The 10,653-nt window shown below is 47.0% G+C and overlaps 1 protein-coding gene across 4 annotated transcripts; it reads left to right on the top strand.

Moving 5' to 3' along the window:
* On the top strand, nucleotides 1-10,351 carry LOC121075310 (OX-2 membrane glycoprotein-like). 4 transcript variants are annotated; one of them, XM_040568439.1, is made up of 7 exons: nucleotides 1-301; nucleotides 962-999; nucleotides 2,045-2,963; nucleotides 3,944-4,279; nucleotides 8,767-9,078; nucleotides 9,426-9,571; nucleotides 10,188-10,351. In XM_040568439.1, exons 3-7 carry the CDS (start codon nucleotides 2,870-2,872, stop codon nucleotides 10,245-10,247), a joined length of 948 nt encoding a protein of 315 aa, XP_040424373.1. In that variant the 5' UTR covers nucleotides 1-301; nucleotides 962-999; nucleotides 2,045-2,869; the 3' UTR covers nucleotides 10,248-10,351. The 4 variants fall into 4 exon arrangements, with proteins under 4 accessions (XP_040424373.1, XP_040424359.1, XP_040424351.1 ...); XM_040568425.1 differs by having other exon boundaries at nucleotides 2,816-2,963; nucleotides 9,426-10,351; XM_040568417.1 differs by having other exon boundaries at nucleotides 9,426-10,351.
* The last annotated feature ends 302 nt before the right edge of the window (nucleotides 10,352-10,653 follow it).

Raw genomic sequence — 10,653 nt, 5'->3', positions numbered from 1 at the left:
ATACTGTACACCAAAAAAAAAACACAAAACAAAACAAAAAAAAGCCTCCACCGCAGACAACCACTTGACGCGTGGAGGTGGGGAAAGGAGAAGGGGAGGATGAATGATTGACGTGGTTTCCTGAGAAGCCAAGGCGAGCTAGAGCATGCTGCTGCTGGTGGCCCCCACGAGGAGGCTGACGGGCTGCAGCGTGGACTCCCTCTAGGATCCCTGGACTGAAACAGCAATGTGGGGATGTGGAGTGCTCTCAAGAAGAAATCAGAGTGACTGGCCACTGAGAAAAGTCACAATGAAACAAAAGGTAAAAAACAAGCCCTTCGGACCCCCGAAAACCATAATATTTGCTGCTAGATTTTTCCAATGTAAGCTAGCTTTTTTTCTTCTTCTCCTCTCTCTCTCTCTCTCTTTTTTTTTTTTTTTTTTTTTTAAAGAGCTATAAGGAGAAGAAAAATTACAGAACCAAAAATAGAGTTTGGAGGGCTGATGGTTCAGTAATCTTATAATTCACAACACTTGACTGCCCCTCCCCCCCAAAAAAAAAAAAAAAAAAAAGAAAAAAAAAGTATCTCTAAAAAGGCATCAGGTGTCTGCAGCAATGCTGCCCAAAGCACGGAGGTACATAGTGGTGGGTGGTTAACGAGACATTTTCATGTGTGCTGTCCTCTGGTAACGTGCCGTTTTGCAGAGAGGTATGCTCTGCCACGGGTCAGGTCTCAGCTTAGCAGCCCCTCTCTGGTGTTTCTGTGCTGCACGGTCCCACACACTGTCTCACATCTGCATTACTTATGGTGGTGGTAAGAAGCACCAGGCACATTCGATTGCCTTTGGCAAGCTGTTTCCCATTAGTAGCAGCAGGTGCTGCTGCTCATACAGTTGTGCTACCTGTGGTGTACTGACCTCCAAAATCACTAAAATTCAGTGTTGGGTGAAGCTATCTCCCTCTATTTTGCTCCATTTACAGGCAGCATCTTGAGAAGTGGCACTGAACCTGCTGACAAGGTAGGTGACCTGTTTTTTCCTGGTTTATAACTAAAACATCCATGTTTTGGTCTGGCTGTGAGAGCTGAATCTACAATTATGTGTGAGTGGCTCTGGTCAGCAGCGTTTTCCAGAAGTTCAGACTTGTGATTTATCAATGCCATTAGTCACTGGGGATGTGTGGAAATGCTGTCACTTAGTGACTGCAATTAATTCCTGTATACCCTTTTTTCATTTACTTGGAACTAGAGAAACCATCCCAGTGCAGCAGGAAGGAAGGGAAGAACATGAATCAGTGTTTTTCAAGACATGATTGCAGAACCATCTTCTGCCTGATCATTTCCAAATTCTCACTGCATTTTGGAGAACACTTTAAGCCCAGGCATTGGGTGCTGTTCTGAGAAATGAAGCTGCTGTGCAGCTGAAGCAGGAGAGCATGGGATTTTACTGGCAAACAGCTAAATTTGGGAAATGTCTGAATAAGTGCACTTAAAAATATAAACTGATATCGGTGGTGAGGTTAATGAGCGGGACCTGACGTTCCTGTTGCCGTGTGTTTAAAGTTGTGAGGCAGGTTCTATTCCTATGAATAGAAAGATGTGTAAACTGGGCTCGTATTTCTTTTATGCAAAGTGCAGTTCCTTTTGTGATCGCTAAGTGGTGAGCTTCAGCTGGGAAGGCACCAGAAGTATCTGCAGGCTTCTGGAAGTTCTGTCCACGCTTTGTTTCAAAATCGTAATAGAGCTAACTTGAGTGTGCCACCAAAGGCTGGAGGGGATCTTCACTGCACTGCTCAGATCACTCTTGCCCTGACAGGAGGCTTTGGACATAGTTCCAGCAGATCCTCAGAGCTTTTCAGTTCTGAGGGTAGGGACCAGAAGTTAAATGTTTGCTTGTGAATCTGAGGTCTCCATTTCAAGGCTGGCAGTTTTCTCCTCTGCCTTACCTGGTAGAGCTCTTGGTTGTATAATAGCTGCAAAATGGTCTGGAAAAGCTCACTGGAAGTATTTTGTGTAGATTTTACATCCTTGCTTTTGGCGTGTTTCTCTATTTATTTATTTTCCAGGTAATTAATTACCACTTGAAAGCTGATAGTAGGAACTGTGTGTGAGCATGCCTGATGATTTTTTGTCACGTTACGGCTTGAGCCCATTGGCTTCCCCCAAGCACTTACACGATCCAAGGCTAGCCCATGCAGCGATTCAAATAAATGAAAACACTTTTAATGCACTCTCAGTTGTTCGGTGTCATCATCATTTACAAAAACACAAGCCACCCAGCTAGAAAACAGAAACAGGAGGCTCAGCGTGCCAGTAAAAGTTTGATTAGCAAATGAGGTCCCGCTGGCTGCTTGCCCCACTGAAGGGTATGTGAGCAACCCAGGGACCGAGATTTGTGTTGGTTTCGGCAGCTGGCAGAAAAAGAGAAATGCAGAGGCAGAGATGATGAAGCAAAAAAAGGCACAAACACGGTGACTCAGGGGATCTGGGCCCGGTTGCCTCTGTGCTCCCTGCCTGGCAGAGGCCCTGAGCTGGTGGCAGCGGCATCTCCTGGCCCTCAGCAGCACCTGCAGCCCCGACCCTCCTGCCCTGCACTCAGCCCTGGCACCACCCAGCCCTCACCCAGGCGCTTTTCTTTCAGATGTTTTACTGCAAACACCTCACAAGAAAAGTGCTTCAGAAAAACCCAGCCTTGTAAAGCCCACCCACCCAGCGGCGCAATTGGGAAATGTTCAGCTTCTGACACTTGTCATTTTGTCCCCCCAAATTTTTGTTGTTCAGCTGGGTGCACGTGAGGCAGGAGTTTATGAGGCACCTCTTACCGTATGTGCATATAGGGAATGTCCGTATAGCAAGTGTGAGGCATATAAAAAAGAGGAAGCTGCATCGTGATGGATCAGTTGGTCGCTCGCTGGTCTCGGGGACACGCAGTTGAAACGATGGCCATCTGCCTGCTTCTCTGCAGCCTCTGGAGCCTTGCCTCAGGTAATCTCCTGGTCTCTATTTCCTTCTCCTTCAGCGCTGTGATGGGTTGGCATACCTCAGGGGACAAAGCATCTGCTCCTTAATTTAATGTTGGTGAATTTGTAAGCTGCAGACAAATGTGTGGCTATATTTACATTCTCCACATCGTAAACCGTCGTGACTCACAGGACTGAAATTGGATTTCATCTCCCGATTTGGCTGAGATTTGTGCCAGAGCATGGCACTGATTTTCTGTAGCTATGATGGAGTTATTTGTAATGTTGGGCAGGGTGCTTCTAGGTTCAGACCACTGGAAGCGTGAGCATGTTACATTTGTTTTCATAATTAATAATCATGTAGAAAAGCCTGAGTTTGTTCCAAAATAGCTTCCATGGCAATAGCTTGAATTCTGCCTGTGGTGCTCCTGAGGTCTGAATAGCAAAATGCCTGGCTGGCTTCTGGGTGTCCTGCACAGCTCTGCCTGGGCAAGCCATGCCAGGCAGTTTAGACATGCCCTGGGTGGACAAGTGCACCTCTGGGCACTGCAGACAACCTCACTTCTCTTTAAAAACAATAATTTGCTTTCTCATGAACTGAATGATATGTTTTCAGTGCTGTAACTGTCCCTGCTGCTATCTCCCTTCACATGCAGCACACATGGATGTATCCAGGTAAACTCTAAAAGCTATTATCTTAAGAGCCAGAGCACTGTGGGGTTGAGCTATCAAACCTGGGAGCACCCGCTTCACTTGCCGGTCCCTTAATAGTTTTCCCACCTGTGTCGGTGAACTGGAAGAGGAGTGTGATTAGTTTTTCCTTCTCCCTGGAGATCTCTAACCACAGGCTATAGGAGGTGGTGTGAAGGTGTCACCTCCAGCCAGACTCCCAGGGCAACTCTGAATCGTGTTCCTGGCTTTCTCTTGGCAGCGGGGTGAGGGCTGGGGCACGGGGCACCTGCTGGGGTGGTGAGAGGTGCTGAGCGCAGTTCTGCTTCTCCCCAGGCTCCGTGCAGGTGACGCACATGAAGGTGCAGTCAGTCCAGGCAGGCGGGAACGTTACTTTCTCGTGCCAGCTGGCCACAAACGAGGATGTGATACAAGTGACCTGGCAGAAGGAGATGGATGGGGACGAAGGCAACATAGCAACTTACAGTACCATCAATGGCCAAAAGATAGCAAAGGACTATGACAGCCACGTGAGCTTCGCAGACAGCGGGCTGCGGACTTCGGCCATCTCCCTTCACAAGGTCACCCTGCAAGATGAAGGGTGCTACAAGTGCATCTTCAACACCTTTCCCTCGGGGGCCATCACAGGCAGGACGTGCCTCAAGGTTTACGGTAAGGCACCATAATCGCGGGTGGGCTGTTGTCTCTTTGAGGACCAGGCTGTTCCCCCCAGGGAAAAGCCTTCCCTGGTCACTGTTGGTTGCTAAAACTATGAGGGAAAGGTGGCTTGGTTTCCTCCCTGGCTCTGCATCCCTTGATGGTTTTACTTCTGATGGGAAGATGCCATCGAACGCTTCTTCTATTTTCTTCCCCTTTAAGCCAACAAAGCAGCTGGTGTATGCCCTACAGCTTCCTCAGAGTTCCCCGGGCTCAGTGCCAGTGCCACCACAGCCACCAGCTCCAGGTGACCACCAGCCCCTGGCCCCACTGCTCTGTCAGGGCTGCTCGGGGGCTCTTCCCCTTCTGTTTCTTGTGCAAATCGGCATCAGCTTGCTTCAAGCAGAGAGTTAAATCTCATGCCGGGAGTCCTGGGAAAAAAGGCGACCCTGGCTTATAGGGGAATAATGACTTAAGCAAAAGGGGAAAGAGAGGAGGAAACGGGGGAAAACCAGGCCTGACGTAGAAGTCCTTTTTCCTCTCTCCTGGGAAAGATCCTAGAGCGGAAAGGAGAAATTAGTGGGAGAAATCCTCTCGATGTTTCAGATATGAGGGGGAAGGTGCAGTCGCCCGACCGTGAGTCATTTGGACAGTAAATGCTGAGTTAGGCATTACAGGAAAATACACAAGTGACTAGCAGAGAAATCCCTTTCTGTTTACCATGTGAATCTAAACACGGGGTTAGATTGGCTTTGGTTTATCTTCTCTGTTTTTGATCCAAGCGTGGGAAATTTTCCCCAAATCACCAGCCCTGTGGCTATGATTCACCCCTTCACAGAGCTCTGAGTATGTAAGCAAAAGCTCTCATTAAAGCTAATTTAGACCATGCTGTTTAAAAGCTGCAGGTATATTCCCCTGTTCCCCAGCTGATAGCAAGGGGATTAACTTCCCTGAGCACGCAGGCTGGGAGGGTGAAGCTGGCAGGGATGTGTTGGGGCGCAGGGATGTGCTGGGGCGCAGGGATGCTGGGCAAGGTGAGCAAGCCAGCTGACAATGCCGTCAGCCACAGATGAGCCACTGGTGTGCGTCTGCCATCCAGCGGGGATGGCCAGGGAGTTTACAGGCTGGTTATTGCCTGATTACAACAGCCTTCACCAGAGGGTTCTTCCAGGACCCGCGTGGTGTAGCGCAGGGAAGTGAAACCACAGTCAGAACCAGAAACGGTGCTGGGAAAAGCAACACAGGTACAGGCAGCAGGAATCCCAGACCTGCCTGGCTGAAAGTGGCAAGGTGAAGAACCAGCAGCAGTTTTCTATCCCGTACCAAAAGCCATTTTGGCACAGAGTATTTTCAAGTGTGCTTGGTGGGTTTCTTTCGAACTGCTGGCTTCTCTTCCCTCCGTGTTTTGCATTAGAAACACTTTGCTGATCTTTGTTGCCATAAAGGATCTAAACCCAGAAAGGGACTAGTTACCAGGTATGGAGAGAGGTGATGTGTCACTTGAGGCTGGGCAAGGCTGGCTGGGTCAGACACCTTCTGCCTGCCAGTAGATAGCCCCATCCACCTGGAGGGCTCCAGCACAGTGGAGGGGTGCCATTGCCGTTTCTTAGACAGGGAAGCTGAGGCCCAGAGTTGCTGATGAGCACCCATAAAGTCTTAATGTACTCACGAGGCATACTCTAATTCCTAAAAATGTCCATCATGTTGTACCTGAACACAACGTGTCCTGTGGGTAGTTTTTCACTGGAAACAAATATTTTGTTGAAAGAGAAAAGCAGAAGTTAATTTAAGCATGTTCATCAAACCTCAACAGTGTGCACGCACTAACAAACAGCATAGCAGGACTTTACTGCAAAAGCAGGTCATTATAGGTTTTGATTGTGCATCTGTTACAGACACCATAAGGGGAAGAGCAACCGTGTGAGATTTTCCCACATAATAAACATTCCCTAGGGTCCAACATGGGAAAGGCAGAGGACTGCCTAGTGAGAAGAATGGATTTGGGATACATGTGTGCCTGCCAAGATATGATGCTGAGTAATTTTTCTCACCCTCTCTGTGTGCCTTTATAAGCCAAGGTTCACCTTAATCTTGTGGACTCAGTTAAGATTTAATGTTGCCAGATGGCAGCAATGGTGCCAGTCTGCTTTCCCTTATTTTTAACACCCGTGCCCCAGTAAAACCCTCTCAAGGGAAATATCTGTGACAATTTTCCTTTACTGCTTTTGGATGTCGCAACCTAATATTTAAAGTTAACTCTGTGGGTGGATATGTTATTTTTATGGATCCCGTGAGTGAAAGAAGAAGTTCAGAGATCATTTATTAATCAAAACATAAACTGTTTGTGACTATTTGTGTCGTTTCAAACACAGGAGATTTTGAGAAGTTCCAGCTGAAATCCCCCTAAAATGCTATGCTTGTTTCTCTCAGAGCACTGCAAGTGGGGTTTCAACAGTTCAGTAGGGTTTGAGTTTCTGTATGTGGGTGATACAAAAAAAAAAAAATAAAAAAAAATATCCACCTCATTACTCTAAGCAGTCACAGACATAGTAAATAATGAGGCATAGCCACAAAAAAAAAAAAGAAAAAAAGGCAAAGCCAATGGTATAAAATGTCTTGCTGGCAGTTATGACTTGGACGATCCAGACAGCCTCATGAGGTGCATATGAGATTTTACCAGGGGACTACGGGTGCCATTATGCAGCTACCATGTGCCTTCTCCCCCTTTAACAGGATCATTTGATCTCATTCATATGCAAACCTTCATTTAGTGCTCAAATGGGGGGAAAAAAAACAAAAAACATTTTTCATTGTAAGAGTAAACATAATCTTTTGTTTGAAGTCAGAATTGCTGAATAATAGTGATATGTTTTCTAGTGTTGTGACAAAAGTCAATTTCAGCATAAATATTTTGCTGACTTGTTATTTTTGCTATGTAAATAATATATGCATATGGTACTACTAAATATACTAATAGACAATTGTTAAATCACAGGGCATCCATATTAACTCAAACTTGAATGAAACTAAAGATACCACTGCACTTAAATGATTTTAAAAAGTAGTGTTATCAGAAACAGGCAGGCAGAAGTAGAATATGATTTGGACCTCTATGCCATCAGCTTGTGCACTGAAGTAGAGGGCAGGCTGGTGAACTGCCACCTGGAACCCTTGTACTTGGGAGACAGCACTCCCAAATGGAGTTATGTGCCTTTATGAGTCTTGGTGTGAGCAGCCTGAGCTAACTAGACTGGCTTTGAGCAGGAGCTTGGACTAGGTGGCCTCCAGATGTCCTTTCCAACCTCAGTTATTCTGCGACTTTATGGCTAAGGAATAAACAGTTGATTTTGCTTAAAGTTCAACACATAAATTTTACTTTGATATTTCAAAAAAAAGAAAGTAAAAAAAAAAGTAAGGTTTGGGCACCTTTTCCATTGTCCTGTTGCCTACTAAGGAGTTTGTACTGTCAGACTCCCAAAGATTTCACTCCAACACTAAACACCTTGTTTTCACTACTTTCCACGGTGGAAGAGCTCAGCCTCCCTGCATTTCTTTCTGCTTTCTTGGGAACAGATTGCCCTGATCTGGGGACAGATGTGTCCTCAGGTGTTCAGAACTTCCCTGGCATTCTACCCAGGCTGAAGACAGCTGTCTATGCTCTTCCCCCTTCTTTATTCCCTGCAAAAACAGTTCACACAAATATGAAACCAAAAGCTGGCTTCAAGCAAGTAAGTAGGTATGAATGTTGCCCATGGTACATCCCATCTGCTGACTAAATATGACAGCATCTGCACATCTTCTAGGTGACAAGGAGCTTGGAAAAGTTATCTTTAACAAAAGTTTTGAGGGATACCATGACAACCCAGATGGAAGAAAAGATGTATAAAACCTCCACAGCTGAAATCCTGCGGTGTCACCAGACACAAATTCACTGTTACTGTCTTACATTAGAAGATGCATTTAGTCCTTTGGTGCTCAAGCCTGCACATCTTAAAGAGCAGTAAATCTAATCTTACAGATGAGTTCAAGGGATAGGAGCAAGCACCTTGACTCACTGAAGCTGTTCAAACCTTTCAAAGAGAGGAGGATGTGTGGTTTCACTACCTGTTGTTTTCATCACTGTTCCTTGGCTGGGATGCTGCTGTGCTGCTCTTAATAGGGGATTTGAAACTTGTATGGTTCTACCCTCTAGCCCTCTGTTTTTGCCAAGTTCTTCATTTTCAGGATTGTTTTCTGATCACTGTCATGTTCATTTGTCTCTGTCAGGGCTTTGGTGAGTGGGACGAAAGGTCAAGTATCAAGGTTGCCCTCCAAGACAACGCTCTCAGACATAGGGTCTGATTTTTGGGTGGTGTGTGTGGAGCCAGGAGTTGGGCTCGGTGATCATTGTGGGTTCTTTGCAGCTCAGGATTTTCAGTGATTCTAAAATAACAGTAAATACAAGTGCTCTTGGCTTAAATGTAAGCAGAAATTAACAGATTTTGCTGCTTTGTGTTTTACAGCCATCTCAGATCCCAAAGTGGAAGCCAAGTTTATACCCAGTCCAGACATATCTGAAGATTCCGAGAAAGTGGTGGGGATGAGCTGCTCAGCAACAGGGAAGCCAGCTCCAAAAATCTCCTGGAGCCTTCCCAGCATCCTGCTGCAGAAACCAAGGGAATACCATGTCAGGCTCGGCAACCAGACCGTCACTGTCATCAGCAACTTCACCCACACCCTCTCCAAAATCCTCCAGGAGTACCCCATCGCCTGCGTGATCCAGCACCCATCTCTGAACGTGACCCTGGCCCTGCCCATGGACAGCCTGGCACAGGGTCAGTACACAGCCCTGCTCCTGCTCTGGAGCAGGAAATACGGAAACATCTCCTGGGGTAGATCAGAAGCTCCTCCGAGGGCTGGGGTGCAGGTGGGGAAGGCCCCTGAAGAGCAGCTGGGATGGGGGGGGACAGGCAGATGATGCAGCACTTGGTGCCCATTAGGGGTGCTGTGTTGTGTGCCAAACACAGGTGGTACTGCTTGTATGTGTCCTTGCATGTGCTCATGGTGCCTCATTAGTTGCTTCTGAGCATGGGGATCAGCTAAGGGATGTCCAAAATGGGTTGGTTTGGTTTGGTTTTCTTCATGGACAAGCATGCCTGAGCATCCGCTGCTTTCTCCACAGGTCAGGACAGTGCCATGGCACTGTCTGTGGCCACCGTTGTGGGAGTGATGGTCCCTCTGATTTCCCTCCTTCTCCTCGCCTGCTTCCTTCGCTGCTGCCTGAGGCACCTACGTGACCCAGAGAGAAACCTGGCCCGGCCTGGCTGGGTAGGTCTTTGTTCCCTTGCCAAGGAACAGCAAAGTTCAGATGGCAACCATACCCTTACACCACTCTTCTGCATCTCTTAAAACAACCCATCTCTTATGTATGGCATGGCTAAGCCATGCCTTCAAGGAAGCGTCTTGAACAGAACAGGGGCTCTTGAGGAAGAGCGTGCCACCGTGTGGTGCTCAGGATGGGAAACACGGCCACACATGAGCCTGTGGGGTGCTGTGAAGGATGCAAGTTCAAGGCAGGAGTGAACCCAGCGGGATGCTGCAGCTTGACCAAGTCCCAGTCCTGTTTTATGCTGAAGGCATCTCAGCCTCCTTGCAGGATGCATATGAGGTGTGCACCCTTGCTTTTAATGCGTGTTTTGGGGAGAGAAGAAAAAAAAAGAAAAAAGGCAGTGGCAAGAACTACAGTGCATTTCTTCCACACGTGCTATCCCTAAATCCAAGCTCTGCTGAGGGGGTTGTGAGAAGCAAAACTTAAGCTACCATGCTCTAGCACCGACAGGTGCAAAACCCCATTTGCTGATGCAGGCAGATCAAATCTGCTCCCCTGAACTTAAGACATCCATATATTTTTCAAAAAGTAAGATAAAAAAATCTCTTCTGCTAGGTCCTTCCTGTATGTGTCAAGGACAAGGCATGTGGACAGTCCGTGCTTGTTGGCAAGTAGGGTGCCACCGCGCCGCCCAACAGCTGAGATCCTGCACACCCGACACATGGACACCTTGGACTGTCGAGTTAACCTGCTGTGAGATCACAACCAAGGAAATACAGGAAAAAAAAAAAGACTTTTTATAATATATATTTATTTATTTTGTTATACAACCATATTCCGTTTTTTAGAAAAGAAAGCTGTGAAATATTTATTTGAGAAGCTAAGACTCTTGGCTATGTGGAACTGCATAGTGAAACCTTGTGGTTTGCATTTTCTATGCTGCGTTTACTCCTTTCTCATACGTTAATACCAGAGGTTCAAAGCTGGGTGGGGGCTGCCTAAGGCGGCGTGGTGTTTTGTGGGGCCACTGACTTGGGGGATGCTGCCTGTGGGTGGAGGGAGGCAGCAGGCACGTGGGGCA

This window comes from Cygnus olor, chromosome 1, assembly GCF_009769625.2.
Source record: "Cygnus olor isolate bCygOlo1 chromosome 1, bCygOlo1.pri.v2, whole genome shotgun sequence".
Classification (NCBI taxonomy): domain Eukaryota; kingdom Metazoa; phylum Chordata; class Aves; order Anseriformes; family Anatidae; genus Cygnus; species Cygnus olor.
The sequence above is the reverse complement of the archived record's forward strand: the minus strand, read 5'-3'. Positions and strand labels throughout refer to the sequence as shown.